This window comes from Aquarana catesbeiana, linkage group LG06 (genome assembly GCF_042186555.1).
Source record: "Aquarana catesbeiana isolate 2022-GZ linkage group LG06, ASM4218655v1, whole genome shotgun sequence".
Taxonomy (NCBI): domain Eukaryota; kingdom Metazoa; phylum Chordata; class Amphibia; order Anura; family Ranidae; genus Aquarana; species Aquarana catesbeiana.
In genome coordinates this window covers 393,523,590-393,541,894 of record NC_133329.1, presented here as the reverse complement: position 1 = coordinate 393,541,894, position 18,305 = coordinate 393,523,590, and the positions used below count along the sequence as shown (strand labels likewise).

The 18,305-nt window shown below is 43.3% G+C and overlaps 1 protein-coding gene across 2 annotated transcripts in view; it reads left to right on the top strand.

Annotated features, from left to right (window-relative positions):
- The window catches only part of LOC141147204 (indian hedgehog protein-like), a 158,679-nt gene that overhangs the window by 87,148 nt on the left and 53,226 nt on the right, over window positions 1-18,305 (top strand). Inside the window, exon 3 of one of the 2 annotated variants that reach the window (XM_073634363.1) lies at window positions 17,725-17,896. The exons of the other annotated variant lie outside the window; for it this stretch is intronic. Within the exon in view, the coding sequence (XP_073490464.1) occupies window positions 17,725-17,896 (172 nt within the window). The remainder of the gene's footprint in view (window positions 1-17,724; window positions 17,897-18,305) is intronic. 2 annotated transcript variants of the gene reach the window in all.

The window sequence follows — 18,305 nt, the reverse complement described above, 5'->3', positions numbered from 1 at the left end:
TGGTCTGCATGACTGTCGTCCCAGAAGGAAGCCTCTTCTAAAGATGCACAAGAAAGCCCGCAAACAGTTTGCTGAAGACAAGCAGACTAAGGACATGGACTACTGGAACCATGTCCTGTGGTCTGATGAAACCAAGATAAACGTATTTGGTTCAGATGGTGTCAAGCGTGTGTGGGGGCAACCAGGTGAGGAGTACAAAGACAAGTGTGTCTTACAGTCAAGCATGGTGGTGGGAGTGTCATGGTCTGGGGCTTTAGGAGTGCTGCCGGCACTGGGGAGCTACAGATCATTGAGGGAACCATGAATGCCGACATGTACTGTCATATACTGAAGCCGAGCATGATCCCCTCCCTTCAGAGACTGGACCACAGGGCAGTATTCCAACATGATAACAACCCCAAACACACCTCCAAGACGACCATTGCCTTGCTAAAGAAGCTGAGGGTAAAGGTGATGGACTGGCCAAGCATGTCTCCAGACCTAAACCCTATTGATCATCTGTGGGGCATCTTCAAACGGAAGGTGGAGGAGCGCAAGGTCTCTAACATTCACCAGCTCTGTGATGTCATCATGGAGGAGGGGAAGAGGACTCCAGGGACAACCTGTGAAGCTCTGGTGACCTCCATGCCCAAGAGGGTTAAGGCAGTGCTGGAAAATAATGGTGGCCACACAAAATATTGACACTTTGGGCCCAATTTGAACATTTTCACTTAGGGGTGTACTCACTTTTGTTGTCAGCGGTTTAGACATTAATGGCTGTGTGTTGAGTTATTTTGAGGGGACATCAAATTTACACTGTTATACAAGCTGTACACTCACTACTTTACATTGTAGCAAAGTGTCATTTCTTCAGTGTTGTCACATGAAAAGATAGAATAAAATATTTTCAAAAATGTGACTGAGGGGTGTACTCACTTTTGTGAGATTCTGTATATATGTATGTGTGTGTGTATATATATATAGATATATATATATATATATATATATAGATATATATATATATATATATCTATATATATATATATATATATATATATATATATCTATATATATATATATCTATAGATAGATAGATAGATAGATATATCTATCTATAGATCTATCTATAGATCTATCTATAGATATATATATATATATATTTTTACTATTCTGTCCCATATGGAACAAAGTACATTTAGTACTTTGTCCCATGTTGCTGGGTGCTTCCTAACACTAGCTATGAGGTTTGGACTGCCCCCCCCCCCCCCCCTCTTCAGCCAAAGCTGATCTGACAACAACTAGAAAGGAGACGGGTGCTTTATTTATACTGACAGCTCGGCTCTGAGGTCTTTCCCAAAACAAACACCTGCAAGCAGAAGAGGCTGAAATCCCCCCCCTCCCTCTGCATTCCTCTTGCCGCTGCTTGTCCCAGGAAAGTGCTCAGCGTCAAGACAAGCTCCCATTATAAAGTATCCATCCCCTTCCTAGCTGTTGTCTGATTGGCCGGTAGAGGAGGGGGTGCAGTTTCGATTTACGTGATCCAGGAGAGCCACTTTGCCGCCCGTAAAACGTCATTATGCGGTCGGCAAGTAGTTAATCAGTACAGTTTTCATTCGTAAAAAAATCGAGTGACCAAGACCGCGCATGCTCAGAAACAAATGAATACATTAAATTACAACACAACACATTACATCATTGTGGGAAGTTGTCTTCTGTAACCTATTTGTTTTCAATATGAGACTAGCGTGCAAAAAAAAAAAACAAAAAACAGACGATCGTTCGCCCCATATTCTCATGGTGTGGACGGGGAATTAGCTGTGCAGGACCAGAAGAAAACCTCTGCAGAGTTATTCCAGGTGACACATTATTCAGTGTTTGTTATTGACAAAGGTTAAACCTTCGCTTACTAAACTTCTGCTTCAGAAGATCGATAATCAATCGATGATGTACTTTTTTCTTTTGGCTGACAACTAAATCAAAATGTAGGATGGCTTTTAGGGGAAGTGTACTATAAAAAGATCTCGGCTACATGACTGAGAGATGCGTTGCTCCAGAAGATGCCTTGTGACAAACACAACGGCCATAGTAAAGGGAACCTGTCACAGGCAGCAGAACATCACAGCGATCGCTGGGCAGACACAGCAAGCAGCTGGACATTGGTATGTATGGCCGTATTGGTCTCCCTTTGATCACATCTGTCATGTCTGCACTAAAGTTCACACCACATACAGTCCAGTGCGTTTTTTTTCTGCATCAAAAACGCTTGGATATAAAGTTATATGGTTTTCAATGGCGTAGTTCACACCAGTGGGTTCCAGTTCCAGAAAAAAAAAAAGTAGAACATGGTGCATTTTTCCTGCACTGGACTCTACTGGAACGCTGTAAAATGCACTGGAACGCACCTAAAACGCACACAAAAACGCACTGGGACACACATGTCTTTATTAAGGGCCACTTCACACCACATGCAGTCCAGTGCCAATTTTTTTCTAGATCAAAAACACATGGAAAGTAGGTTATATGGTTTTCAATAGCATAGTTCACACCAGTGCTTGCAGTTCCAGTGCGTTCCAGTTCCGGCAAAAAAAAAGTAAAACATGTTTCCTTTTTCCTGCACTGGGCTGTACTGGAACACTGTAAAACGCATCAAAAACGCACTGGATAGCACCTATTTGCACCAAAAATGCACTGAAACACACATGTCCTTAAGGTTAAGAAAAAAAGGGGGGGGGGGGATGCACTGGACTGCATCAAAAAGGCATCAAAAAACGCACTGGAACGCATCAAAAATGCGCATGCAGACTACGTTTCTGAAGTATGAACTGGCCCTAAAGCTGAAAATTAAGCAGCATATCATTTGCCCTCCCTGGTTTCTTAATTCCCCCTCATCAATATGCTAATGACATTTTTAAATAAAACATTTCCATCTTCATGACATGTACTTTATTAAAGATTTAGTGACGTCATCACCGGGTCTTTGTGCTTCTCTATGCAATGCAGGCAGATTGTGGTGGTGGGGGGGGCTGGCAGGGTGCTGTGCATAGCTTCCTGAAAACATCACAGCGCCCTGCCTGAGTTCTCATTAATCCAGTGACAGTGTATATTTTTATACAATCATTAGTGTCATTAGTACAGTGACAGTGTATATTTTTATACACTCATTAGTGTCATTAGTACAGTGACAGTGCATATTTTTTTAGCACTGATCACTGTGTCACTGGTCCCCAAAAGAGTGTCAAAAGTGTCATTTCGTTTCCGATTTATCCGCCACAATATCGCAGTCCCGCTATAAGTCGCTGATTGCCGCCATTACTATTAAAAAAAATGTAAAAATGTAAAATTCCCATAGTTTGTGGACTCTATAACTTGTGCGCAAACCAATCAATATACGCTTACTGGAAATTTTTTTTTTACCAAAAACATGTAGCAGAATATATATTGGCCTAAATTTATTAAAAAAAATTGATTTTTTTTTTACATTTTTTTATTGGATATGTTTTATAGCAGAAAGTAAAAAATGTTGTTTGTTTTTAATCAAAATAGTTTTTTGTTCATAGCACAAAAAAAAAACCCAGTGCTCAAATACTGATAAAAGAAAGCTCAATTTGTGGGGAAAAAATGATATACCGTAAATGTTATTTGGTTCAACGTCGCACGACCGCACAATTGTCAGTTAAAATAACGCAAAAAATGGCCTGGTCAGGAAGGGGGGGGTAAATCTTCCGGAGGTTAAGTGGTTAAAGCTGAGCTCCCGGCCCCAAAAAATGTTCATCCAGATATATTCCTCAAAATCCACAAAGGATATAAATCTACCTTGCGTGCGCCAAATGTCTTTGCACACCAAAATTAAAGTAGCAGTGACATCATCACTGTGCTGTACACAGCCTGTGCAGAGAGCAGAGCTGTGGGAGGGACCTGGCAGACTCCACCCACTACAGAACACTAAAGGAGACAGCCCCCTGCACAAGGAGAGACTGCAGAGCTGTGGGCGGGGCCCAGCAGATCCCACCCTCTACAGGAGGGGCAGAGACAAGACCAGTCCCCCTGCACAAGGAGAGAGAGCAGAGCTGTGGGAGGGGCCCAGCAGACCCCACCCTCTACAGGAGGGGGCGGAGACAAGAACAGTCCCCCTGCACAAGGAGAGAGAGCAGAGCTGTGGGAGGGGCCCAGCAGACCCCACCCTCTACAGGAGGGGCAGAGACAAGACCAGTCCCCCTGCACAAGGAGAGAGAGAGCAGAGCTGTGGGAGGGGCCCAGCAGACCCCACCCTCTACAGGAGGGGGCGGAGACAAGACCAGTCCCCCTGCACAAGGAGAGAGAGCAGAGCCGTGGGAGGGGCCCAGCAGACCCCACTCTCTACAGGAGGAGGCGGAGACAAGACCAGTCACCCTGCACAAGGAGAGAGAGCAGAGCTGTGGGAGGGGCCCAGCAGACCCCACCCTCTACAGGAGGGGGCGGAGACAAGACCAGTCCCCCTGCACTAAGGAGAGAGAGCAGAGCCGTGGGAGGGGCCCAGCAGACCCCACTCTCTACAGGAGGAGGCGGAGACAAGACCAGTCCCCTGCAAAAGGAGAGAGAGCAGAGCTGTGGGAGGGGCCCAGCAGAGCCGTGGGAGGGGCCCAGCAGACCCCACCCTCTACAGGAGGGGGCGGAGACAAGACCAGTCACCCTGCACAAGGAGAGAGAGCAGAGCTGTGGGAGGGGCCCAGCAGACCCCACCCTCTACAGGAGGGGTGGAGACAAGAGCAGTCACCCTGCACAAGGAGAAAGACTTGTGCTGTGGGAGGGGCCCAGCAGGTCCCACCCACTACAAGCTGCATGCAGAAAACTACAGGAGGGGGCGGAGACAAGACCAGTCACCCTGCACAAGGAGAGAGAGCAGCAGTGAGCTGTCTTTATTACAGGAAGTCTCACACTGGATTACTGCACAGATCTGGAAGGCATGCACAAAGCACACCGAGATTTGAGAAGGAATATGCATGACAAAAGGGATTTAGATAATAGTTGCTTATCCTGGCGTTCACCTTTAACTCAGGAAGCCACAAGTGCCGAGTTCACTTTTAACAGCCAGGACGTTAAATACCAGCAGCGAAGACGTTCCCGAGCCCCGGCCTTTAGACGATTTAGCATTTTCTAAGGTCTCCTACCCATTCACCTGGAGATTTCCTTTGTAGGATTCAAAGACAAACACTGCACACAAATATTTACTGAGTATTCTGGCGGGTTTAGACGGGGCTCAGGAAGTTTGCATAATGTGCGGTACCCCATCCCGGAGTTTCAGTTTGGGAGGGGGTGGGGTATATACAGAGGTGTACGTTGTCACATGTGTCCCGAGTATTATGCTGGCCATACACAGTTAGAAGATCGTTCAACTTTCGAAACGTTAGTGGGCAAAATTTCGATTCTCGAACTGCAAATTTTATGCCAAAAAAAACAGACCAACATGTTGGATTTTTTGCGCGAAACCAGCGATTTTCAAAACAGTAGTAGGATCAATCGAAAACAGTTCGAACAAATCTACAGCACATGTGAGTGTTAAAATTGAACCCCAGATTGTGTAATCGATCGATGAAAAATCGACCGTTTATGTTGTTATCGATCGATAATATGCCGATAATTGGGCGACATCTATGGATACAATGATGGCGTTATTGCGTGCACATTAGACAGATTTTTTTTATTGCCGACTGTTTCGGACGAACGATTTTCTATCCATGTACGGCCAGAATTAATTGTCCGATCTGCGTATAATCATTATGAAAGGGTGGCCCCTCCCCTTCCTCCTACTGGGGAACCAAAGAGTCCAGCATGCCCTTCCAGCCAGAGGCAACATAGGATGCTTTCCGTCCAGATTTCTGGGCAATGGGTGACAATTACCACACGCCTGTTAATTCTTCAAGTTCATGTAAACACTATTTAAATCACTGTTTGCTAAGGTGACATTCACATCTTGCGATTTCGGATCGCTGCGATTCTGCCGGCGACCCCCCCAAATTGTGTGGCTAAACATGATGCAATTCAAATTGTGCCTTTACAAAGCGTGGGAATCTTGTTGCCTGTAAAGAAGCAGGAGCTTCGATTTCATGCACAGATGTCAATGAAAGTCGCAACATGAAATCTTAAAAAAACAGTGCAGGAACATTTTTTTCAGATCGCTCCACTTGAAATCGCATCAGTGGCGTCCATAGGGGGTGCACGGGCGCCAACTGCCCTGTCTATGTGTCTGGCCCCCTGATCTACATACCAGTGATGCCGGACCATGGATTCCAATGTGGGGGGGTGTTTTTTTGAAGCACCTGATTTGAGCCAGAGGCTTAAAAAAAAGAGCGGCCTGGGAGCGTAGAGCATTGCGCCATGAGCCCACCCAGTTGTGTAACCATAGCGAATGAATTTTCATTATGATCACACTAAAGTTCCTCCCCGCCAATCAGGAGGTAGGTCTGTGAGACCTGTTTCCTGATCGGCCAAAGCACCTGGCGATCCTATTGGAAGAGGAGACACACGGCAGAAGAAGCTGGAGGAGTGGACACTGGAACCGCCATGGGCGCATGGGCGCTGCCCGCACTCCAGGAGAGGAGGAGCGGACACTGGAACCGCCATGGGCTCTGCCCACACTCCAGGAGAGGAGGAGAGGACACTGGAACCGCCATGGGCGCTGTCCGCACTCCAGGAGAGGAGGAGAGGACACTGGAACCGCCATGGGCCCTGTCACTCAAGGAGAGGAGAGGACACTGGAACCGCTGTTGGCGCTGCCCCCGCATTCCAGCAGAGGAGAAGAGGACACTGGAACCGCCATGGGCGCTGCCCGTACTCCAGGAGAGGAGGAGAGGACACTGGAACTGCCATGGGCGCTGTCTGCACTCCAGGAGAGGAAGAAAGGACACTGGAACCGACATGGGCGCTGCCCGCACTCCAGGAGAGGAGGAAAGGACACCACAGCCCCGCCACATGAGCGGATAAGCACAGGACCGCCGGCATGGGGGGGGTACTGTTTCAGTGCTGAGCCACACCACCGGGGGGCTGTTGTTTGTTTGCCGCCCCCCCCCCCCAAGAAGAACCCACCAGCCGCCACTGAATCGCACCTATTATGACAGTGCCATAGAAAGACATTAGATAAGACTTTAGGTGCAGTATGTAGATCGGATGTCGCACCTGAAGTCGCACCGGTGTTAATGGGGGTCTAAGGCTACGTTCAGACCTTTGCATACTGGGAACGCGCGCAAAATCGTTCGCTTTCCAGACAAACAGGGAACACACTGCCCATTAGTAGACTCACAGTGGTGCCATTAATCGTTAGTTGCACCTCACGCATCTGCAAACGCACACGCTTTTGGTTCAGTGCTGTGTGTGTTTGCGGTTCGGTGCAATGCGTTTTCGAAAAACAGTCAGGGACTTCTTGCTTGAAAACAAGTATTTTTTATTTTTTTAAATGGCAATTATAATACACAAAGCTTAAGGCTTGGTTCCCATCTTAAGGTGCAACCAAGCCTGGGCACGTTTCTTGTGCATTTCTTGCACATAGGGCGTCTAATTGAAATGAATGGACTGCTCCTCATGCGATGCACAGGAATGCACAAAGAACATGCCCAAGCTTTATTGCACCTGTATATGTGAACCAAGATTTAAGTTCTGTGTATTATAAACAATTTGTTTGTTTTCGTTCCACTCTTTTTTTTTTTTTTTTTTCGTTTTTCGGGTCATTCGTTATGATTGAAATTCGTAAATTCGTAAATGTGAAAATTTGTAAATTTGTAAATTCGAAAGCTCATAAATTCGTAAATTCAAAAATCCGAAAATTCTAAAATCCGGAAATTCTAAAATTCTTCCATTCGAAATGTCAGAAATTCAAAAAGCCAAAAATAAGAAAAGAAAATACAAAAATTTGAATGAACGAAAATCAAAAAATTCAAACTAATTAACTAACTAACTAATAATAACTAACTATTAAATGATAGATATTGGAATTTACTTCCAAATTTGGCTGTTAGTCAACGTAACAAATACGAATTTATCCGAAGTTGCGAATTATCCGAAATATTGAATGCTGTATCTAAACAAGTGGAACAGAATGAATTGATAATAATAATACTAATAATAAAAAGGTTTTATCTTTATTATTTTTGTTATTTATTATTGTTAATTTGTTACGTTCCATTCATTTAGATATGGCCTTCGTTATTTCGGATAATTCATAACTAGGGAAAAATTTGTATTTGTTACGTTCACTAACAACCAAATTTGAAAGGAAATTCCAATACCTATAATTTAATAGTTAGTAATCGTTAAGTTATTATTAGTTAGTTATTATTTCAGATTTTCCAATTTTCAGGTTTTCAAACTTTCGCGTTTTCGTTCTTATTTTCGGATTTTCGTTCTTTTGAATTTTCGTTCTTTTTTTTCGAATCTTCGAAATTTCGAATTTTCTAATTTTGAATTTCCGGGTCTTTGAATTTCGAATTTCAGATTTTCCAAATTTTCGAATTTACGAATTTTCCAATATCCAAATTTTCCAATATTTGAGTTTACTAATATTCTGAAAAATTATTTAAACGGATTTTTGTTAATTTGGATATTTCCGAATTAACAAATTTGTGGGGAAAAACAAATTTGGAATGAAACTAATTGCACATGTCTAACCAGTGATCCTTTAGCACACACGGGGTAAAAAGGCCAAAGTGCACCCGTCCCTCCTTGCAGCAAAGATTGCAGGTCCTTCCTTTTTGCCCCCTCCTGCTGGGGTGCCCAAGGCACGGTGTCTCCTTCCTACCTCTAGACCTGGCCCTGGTTGACAGCGGTGGATCACTCCTGCTTGTTTTGTGTTGAAATGCTCGCATCAGAAGCCCGTCTGACAGGGTGACAACGCAAGTTCCCCACTGGGAGACAGGGACGGAATGTTTAGAAAGCAATAAATTTATTGTAAATATTGCAATGTTAAAAACAATCATTTCTAAAACTCACATCACAAATTTCATGCGGTCATGGTGTGTGTACAGTAGTTTCAGCTCAACATGTTTCACCATTCACTGGCTTCCTCAGGAGACTTGTACAAATTATCAATACCGAGGAAGCCAGCGAATGGTGAAACATGTTGAACTGAAACTACTGTACACACACCATGACCGCATGAAATTTGTGATGTTGGTTTTAGAAATGATTGTTTTTAACTTTAAATGTATGAGATTTTATGAATCAACTTGTGGTACATTGACTTGTCCGACACTTTAAAAATCCCCCCCCAAAAAACAATAGGTAATATAGCGCTATCAAAAATAACTGCAATTGAAAGAATATTAAAATAATGAGTATAAGCAGCAATTTTCTTGCGAGATACACACAGCACATAACAATAAATCAAAAATAAATTGCGCAAATAAAATGGTTGTGAAATATTAATGAATCTGTGTTCATAAGCACATAAAGAGAGAAGACAGAAGAGAAGTTCATAAAGTGATGTGAAGTCCAAATATGTCCCTCAGTGCTTTACACTTTGACCAAATTATTCGTGAATTCTCAAGAAAAGCCTCCACCTCATGACCTCCTGTTACGGGAGGTCTTTCGCATAGCGCCGTCAATTTACACTTTAGCACTTTACATATATTGTACATTCACATCCGCCCCAGATTAGTCCCTGCTACAGTCTCTCATATTGTGACTTGCTACTCACTTGGGGGGGGGGGGGGGGGGACTGAGGAAATGCTAGCTCCTGCCTGCAGCAAACTGGTGACATAATCTCAGCCTAGGTGAGGCCATTGACTGTAGCTTTATAATAATAAAGTTGGAGCTTTGTTTAACAAAAAGTTGTATTGCTGTATGTTGTGACAAGTTAGGAATCTTTTCATGCAGACTTGTAAAGTTACCTAAACCAGGGCTGTCTTAATGCATGGGCACCCCTGGACTGTGCCCAGGGGCCCCAGGTGCATGTGGGCCCCATAATTATCTTGCATTACATCATAGTTGCCAACTGTCCTGGGATGGTCTTATCTGGGACAGTCACTGTTTTTACGAAGCTGTCCCGGGATGGTCGTATCCGGGACAATCACTGTTTTTACTAAGCTGTCCCATCATGGTCGTATCCGGGACAGGCACTGTTTTTACTAAGCTGTCCCGGGATGGTCGTATCCGGGACAGTCACTGTTTTTACTAAGCTGTCCCGGTATGGTCGTATCCGGGACAGTCACTGTTTTTACTAAGCTGTCCCGGGATGGTCGTATCCGGGACAGTCACTGTTTTTACTAAGCTGTCCCGGGATGGTCATATCCGGGACAGTCACTGTTTTTACTAAGCTGTCCCGGGATGGTCGTATCCGGGACAGGCACTGTTATTACTAAGCTGTCCCGGGATGGTCGTGTCTCCGGCAGCGTCCCAGAATCAGGGCTGTGTGTACAGAAGCAGCCTATCACAGGGCTAAATCTACACTGGGAATGACATTTCTCCCCCGTCTACATTCCCTCCCTCCCTGTTTCCGTTGCTCTTCCAGCTCTTTGCAGAGGTTAAGAAAGAATCTCAGAGGCACAGCATCTTACTACTGCTGCTGCTTTTTATTTTTGAGAGTAGGTGCATAAATTGGGGCAGGCTGGCAGGGGCCCATAATGCTACTAAGACGGCCCTGACCTAAACATTTAGTAAATCCAGCAAAGAAAGTATCCCGAATGCCCGACAGTCACTTGAATGAAAGCAGCCTCAGCCCAGCTCTGTCCAGGCAAGGGCTCCGACGCGTTTTGCCCCACCCTCGGGGCTTAATCATGGAGGTCAAGTTAGGAATTTATTCATGCAGACTTGCAGAGTTACCTAAAGGTTTAGTAAATCCAGTAAAAAAAGTATCCTGAACACCGCACGCCAACATGCCTGACAGTCACATGAATGAAAGCAGCCTTAGCCCAACTCTGTCCAGGCCATGCCTTTGACACGTTTCGCCCCACCCTCGGGGCTTAATCATGGAGGTCAAGTTGGGAATTTATTCATGCAGACTTGTAAAGTTACTTAAAGGTTTGTTTTAAAGCTGTACTTTTGTGAAAAAAATCGAAATACACGGTTAGAATACATTTATATGGGCTGTTTAACCTGCTAAACGTTCTGTAACTCTGTTCAGCCAGTTTTGTCATTCTGCAAGACAGCTCAGCTAGATTTGTGACCTGACTCAGGTTACTGCAGGTAATCAGTACAGTGTTGTCACCAGCCCCTCCCAGCCTGCTGATTGGGCATTGAAGGAGTATCATCACTCTGACGGCCTAACTCTGCTCATTCCTTCTGTCAGCACGCCCCAGTGTTAGACTGACAGCAACGTGTAATGCATTTGAATCTGACTCCCTTGGAGTGCCGGCCTTCCCTCTTCCAGTCATGCTTTGCAGTAGATTACAGAAGGCTACTAAAGACAGATTTGGATTCTTATACTAGCTGTTTTTAAATATATGTATTGTTTTTTTTTTTTATGCACACAGAACTAGATTAAAGTGGAACTCTGGGCAAAATAAAAAAATGACATATATGGTGCAGTCTGTCAATTGCATCAGCACAGCAGCCTTTGTTTCTCTGAGAGCCCGTTCAACACTCAAAGTGATATCACACCCTCAGCTTTTAAGCACTTTCAGCAGCTGATCTACTCACTTACTGAATATGCAGCTTCTTTTAGGGCCAGTTCACACCACTTTCAGTGTAGGGCGTTTTTTTTCTGCATCAAAAACGCATGGAAAGCCGGTTATATGATTTACAATGGCATAGTTCACACCAGTGCTTGCAGTTCCAGTTCCAGGAAAAAAAAAAGTAGAACATGTTGCATTTTTCCTGCAGTGGACTGTGATGGAATTCTGTAAAAAGCATCAAAAACACACCTGAATGCACTTAAACACACCAAAAATGCACTGGAACACCTATGTTTTTAATGTTAAGAGAGAAGAGGAGGAAAAACGCGGTGGAACGCATCAAAAACATGTCAAAAAAATGTGCATGCAGAAAAGCATCTGGAATGCATCCGGACTGCGTTTCTATGGTGTAAACTGGCCCTTAATCCTTGTCTATGTTCCAGTGTAAGCCGGTGGCATGACTGCTGCCCCAGGTTTCCTGTTTCAGGGTGGCTCCTTTCTCTTGTAGCATCCTATGGAGCCACCCTTGTATGCAGGGAATAGTTGTGCCTCCCTACACTGTGTGCATCAATAGAAATACACAGCCCCATAGCCTAGGATGGTAGGTCACTCCCCTGCTCCCCCCCCCCACCCCTTCCTTCTCCAAGCTAACAGACTGCACTGTCCACTGTTAAAGTGGACCTTCAGTCATTTTTTCAACTTTACATCTTTTAAATCTTCCGCCCTTGTTGTTTTAACTTTGGATAGTAAAACATTTTTTCTGCCAGTAAACCCCTTATACAGCCCACTTCCTGTTTCTTGTCTGGTCATTAGCTTAGGCTTATGACATCATACACAGCTCTCTCTATCTCACTCTCGTGAGAGTTTGCCAGGAAGGGGGGGGGATGAGTCATAAGAGGGTCAATGAGAGCTGCAGAGCTGGAGGTGTGCCTCTGTGTAAATCCAGGAAGTGAACAGGCAGCAGCTTCAGCTGCCCACAGTTAAAATGGTTGCAGCCAGACTCAGTGGAGGGAGATTTCTGCAGCATATTTGGCAAGCACAGAATCACAGTATATATAAAATAATTTGCAAAGGGGTTGGAGGGAAGCTTCAGAATGACAATGTTTTTATTAAAAATTATGTGAGCAGACTGCAGTTCCTCTTTAATGTTTTCCTATGAAGACAAGGAGGTTCAGGGAAGCAGCAGTTGTGTATCGGACAGTGAAAGGCACCACAACACCCTGCGCATAAGAGCAGCGGCATCGCCATGTATTGTAGTAACGCCTATTAATACATACATTGCCGCAATCAGGTGTGAATGACCCTAACAGGCCAAGCTGTCCATCAAAAGTGACAGAAGACCCGGCCTTTTCTGGCACTTTTTGTTTACAAGTAAAAATCTGTCATTTTTAGTAGAAAATTGCTTAGAACCCCCAAAACATTATATATTTTTTAGCCGAGACCCCAGAGTTTAAAATAGCGATCATTGCAATTTTTTATGTCACACGGTATTTGCTCAGCGGCTTTTCAAACATTATTTTTTTGGAAAAAAATACACTTTATTGAATTTTAATGCAAAAAATAAACACAATATTTACCCCAATTTGCAAAAAAAAAAAAAACAAAAATGCAAAAAAAAACCCCACAATATTTACCCCAAAACCACAATATTACCCCAATTGGTAAAATATAAAAGACGATGTTACACCGAGTAAATAGATACCTAACATGTCATGCTTTAACCACTTCAGCCCCCGGAAGGATTCACTCACTTCCTGAACGGGCCATTTTTTTTGCGATACGGCACTGCGTCGCTTTAACTGACAATTGCGCGGTTGTGCGATGTTGTATCCAAACTAAATTTATATCCCTTTTCCCTCACAAATAGAGCTTTCTTATGGTGGTATTTGATCACCTCTGTGATTTTTATTTTTTGCGCTATAAACAAAAAAACGAGCGACAATTTTGAAAAAAAAAAAAACTAAATTTTTTACTTCCTGCTATAAAACATTTCCAAAAAAAAATGTAAAAAAAAATAATTTATTCATCAGTTTAGGCCAATATGCATTCTACTACATATTTTTGGTAAAAATAAAATCACAATAAGCGTATATTGATTGGTTTGCACAAAAGTTATAGCATCTACAAAATAGGGGATCGTTTTATGGCATTTTTTAAATTATATTTTAATTAGTAATGGCGGCGATCTGCAACATTGCTGCGCACACATCGGACACTTTTGACACTATTTTGGGACCATTGTCATTTATACAGTGATCAGTGCTATAAACATGCACTGATTACTGTGTAAATGACTGTTACTGTGTCTAAAAAATAGGGGATAGATTTATGGCATTTGTATTATTTTTATTTTTTTTAGTAGTAATGGCGGCGATCTGCGTTTTTTAGCGGGACTGCGACATTGTGGTGGACAGATCGGACACCTAACTGACATTTTTGACACTTTTTTGTGAACCAGTGACATTATTACAGTGATTGTACTAATGACAACGGCAGGGAAGGGGTTAACATCAGGGGCGATCAAAGGGTTAAATGTGTTCCCTGTTTGTGTTTTCTAACTGTATGGGGGATGGGCTGCCTGGGGAAACACACCGATCAATCTTCCTGCTTATCAGAAAGACAGGATCTGTGTGATCTCCCCTGTCAGAACGGAGATCTGCCTTGTTTACACAGGCCGATCGCCGTTCTGTCACCATGGGGGGAACAATCGCTGGTGGCCGGCGGACATCGAGCCAGTCGGACCCACTGATTGGCTCCCCCCGCTGGCCATTGGGAGCACGTGCACCGCCGGGAGGAACTCAGGAACACCATATCGAGTTCCCGAGCCAACGTACAGCTACGGCGATACGCGGGATCGTGCCAACTTGTCGCAGTATAATGACGGCAGCTGGTCAGCAAGTGGTTAAAATTGCGCGCTCTCATGGAATGGCGATAAACTACGATACTTAAAAATTTCCATCGGCGACACTTTAAAAATGTTTTACAGGTAACCTTTTTAGAGATACAGAGGAGGTGTAGCAGTAGAATTATTGCTCTCGCTCTGATGTTCGCAGCGATACCTCACATGTGTGGTGTGAACCGTTTACATATGCGTGGGTGAATTTGGTATGTTGTGCACGAGCTCAGAAGGGTGAGGACATTTTACTTTTTTTTAAATTATTATTTATTTATTTATTTATTTTTGCTTTTGAAGCTACCTTCACCTTCATTCTAGGATGAAAAACTCTTACTAGTGACAAATGGCATCATGTGTGTGATTGTTCCCCTTTAAGTAGTCATTTTTTACGTTTGTCTGGAGTTCGATGTTCAGGTTAGTAAGGAAAACAAATATTGGACCAAACACAACATCATTAGCGCTCTTCCGCTTAGTGCACAGGGTGATACCCGCCATTAACGTAGGAATTAGGTACTTCCTGTGCTGATTGGCACATCAGATACAAATCTTGCACCCAACCCTTCTACCTGAGACCGGAATAGGAAAATCAGAGTACAGCCAGTTCATGTAAAAAAAAACAAAAAAAACAATTCATGTAAGTGTATGATTTTGAATTACGGAAGGAAACTAAAGCAGAGCTGGCTCCAGACACTGACCATAGGGGGGTATTTTATCTTTAAGGTGGGGCCGTGGGGGCACCTAATGTTGGCACCTCCTATTGCCTCCCCATGACACTGGCTTTGAACCACATGCAGTAGAATAAAACTGAAACACAGGAAGAACATGGAAATGCCATGCAGAGAGCATTCCTGTTGACTTGGACTTCTGGAACTAAACCACTAAATGAATGGTCGTGGGAGTCTATGCCGGAAGTGGGTGCAAATACCTGTCTTAGACAGGTATCTGCACCCCCCTCCCCTTTGAAAGGTGCCAAATGTGACACCGGAGGGGGGGGGGGGGGGGGGGATGTTCCGAAAAGCGGAGGTTCAATTTTTGTGTGAACCTCCGCTTTAATTGAACAAGCTGAGGTTAGAAGCTGATTGGTTTCTATGCAGAGAAATTACTAATTTTTCCCTCTCTAGCTTTAGTAAATAAACCCCAAGTGACATTGTTTATAAATATTGTTCAGAAAGAAAACAGAGAGATACAAAGTCACATTGTTTATAAATATTATTCAGGCAGGAGATTGAGAGATACAAAGTAACATTTTTATCAACTCTTTTTCATTAATCTGCAGATAAAAGGATGAGCTTATCATTTCAGGTAAAGCAAACTGACAAAAAAAAAGTTTTTTTTTAAATTTTTATAAAAATGTAATTCTAATTAACCCCTTATTAACCCTACCTTACCCTAATCAGCCCTCATTAACTCCTTTCTCCCCTTCGGTGTTAAACGCAACAGCCAACATTTATTATATTGCAGCTTACCAATTCTTAGATGTGATGGCCACATTAGAATAGAATTGCATTAGAGTGGACCCGAACCTCCTTTACGCAGGCACCCCCCCTGCCGGCGCTCCTGGCCCCTCCTCTCTGTTCAGAGCCCCCCATGAATAGCTGCTACCCATGGGGGGCACTCATGCATGCTCGTTTCCGAGCCCCACTGCTGCATCCCCTCGTCACTGGCTTTGATTGACAGCACTAGGAGACAATGGCTCCCGGGGGCCCAGCAAAGCCAGCGAGACCCAGGAGTGAGGGGACAGAAGAGCTGCCGATGTGCACAGCGCTGGATTGAATGGGGGCTCAGGTAAGTAAAAGGGGGGGATGCTGATGCCTAAACATTTTTTACCTTAATGCAAGGAATGTATTGAGGTACAAATTGTTTAGGCTTTAGAACAACTTTATGCTCTTTTTTTAAATTATTATTATTATTAAAAATGCAAAATTAACCAAAAAATGTCTTTCAGCAAATAGTACATAACTTTGCATTGCTTTCTACCAAAATTATAATTTTAGTGTCATTTTAAATATGACAACAGATTTAAATGTATACTTTTTATCTACAGTAACGCTTTTTTTTTTTTAATAACATTGGAAGTAGAAAAAAGGTATCTGTTTATTTATTTATTTTTTTTGTGTCTAAATTGCATAAAAAAAATAATGTTTGCTAGACTATATCTGAGGGGAAAAAAGCCTTGGTTAGTATAAAAAAATATATATATATATATATATATATATATATATATATATATATATATATATATATATATATATATATATATTGACAAAGTTATTGCCAAGTTAACAGGCCCATAGCTGGAATGTAAAAATTGCTCTGTTCCATAGGGATACAGGTATAGGAGTCGAATTGGTTAAAACCAGCACCCCCTGGCTGCAAGGCAGGAGTGCTAGCCACCCTGCAGGTATTTTACTAACGTTTTAAAAATGACCATTAATACTATGAGGTCTAAATCTATATGTATATGTAAAGGAAGGATAGATTTCTAGACACGGACAGACTGGGGTCCAATAGAGACTCGTAATCTCCAGCCCAGGGTCTGTTGGGTACTGTTGGGCGTTGCATTCTGTGTTGTATTATATCAGTCGGCGATCCTGGAACACAACTGCTGGTGATGCTGGAACACCCTCTGTGCTGCCCTTCATACACAAAGCTTGACCTCAGTACTAAGAAGTAACAGCTTCCAATCAGATTTAGACCTGCCTTGGAAGCTTTGTGATTGGTCACACTTGAACACACTTCAGAAGTTACACTTACTACTGTCCTCCTCCCGATCCTATACAGAGACATGCATGTGTTTTTTTGGCAGGTGATTACACAGAACTCAGATGAAAATAAATTGCGTGAACTCTCTAACTTTAGCACAATTGCAGTATTTGCTTCATTGCTTTATTAGCTCACTGGAAGCTGAAAACCAGCATGGCGGGCATTCAGTGCTAATTGTCGTTTGGTGGAAATATTCAGCAGACAGACTCATAAACTTGCTTGATATTTTAACTTGCAAAAATTGGCTCATTGGCGATTGCTGGTCTTAGACCCAAGAGCTGACAGTCCGGTGTGTTGTTTGGCGATGTGTCGTGTCTCGTGCTCCTGCTGGGCTGTCCCTGTAGTGTCTTTCTTTTTTATGGTGCTCGTCCCAGGGGTACTTGGTTGAAGATTGGCCACCCCTTTTTGTCTTCTGGTAAGTATGTTTTGTTTCAATGGTCCTAAATACTCTATTTGTGGCCGGCTGATTGGGGGTGGCTTATAGCCGTCTCTCTGTTCTCTTGGCAGATTCTGCAGTGGCGAGGTACGCGCCGGCCACCCCCCAGGACCAAGCCTGGAAGTCGTCCATTTCCAAGGGAAAGATGGAGGAGGGACAAGATTCGCACTCTGATTGGAGGACACAAGGGGCAGCTGATGTACAAGTGGAGAGGAGTCCTGATCAATTGGACAACCACCTAAGGTGAGGAGTGTTTCATATACAGGATACCTGTACTGAATGAATAAGGAGCTACCAATGCTGAGTTCTTCTTCTTAAAAATGCTAGTTGCCTGGCAATCATGTTAATCCAGTAGCTTCAATACCGAATTTCCTGGGACAAGTATCTTGATTAGAAGTTCTGCATTGTCTCCGGCAACCAGACAGATTTTTGATCATAAAACCCAAAGGCTTCTTCAGTATGATGGTGGGCCATATGCAAAGTGTTATTAGCATCCATAATCATAATCCATCTTGTACTGGTCTAGCTTCACTGAGGTGAATTCTGATTGGTTGCTGGTTGGTATGGGTTATTGTACGTCACACTCAATAATTTTGTTCTTACGTTGTTACATAGGTTGAAAATGTCCATCAGGTTCCACCAAAGGACAGAA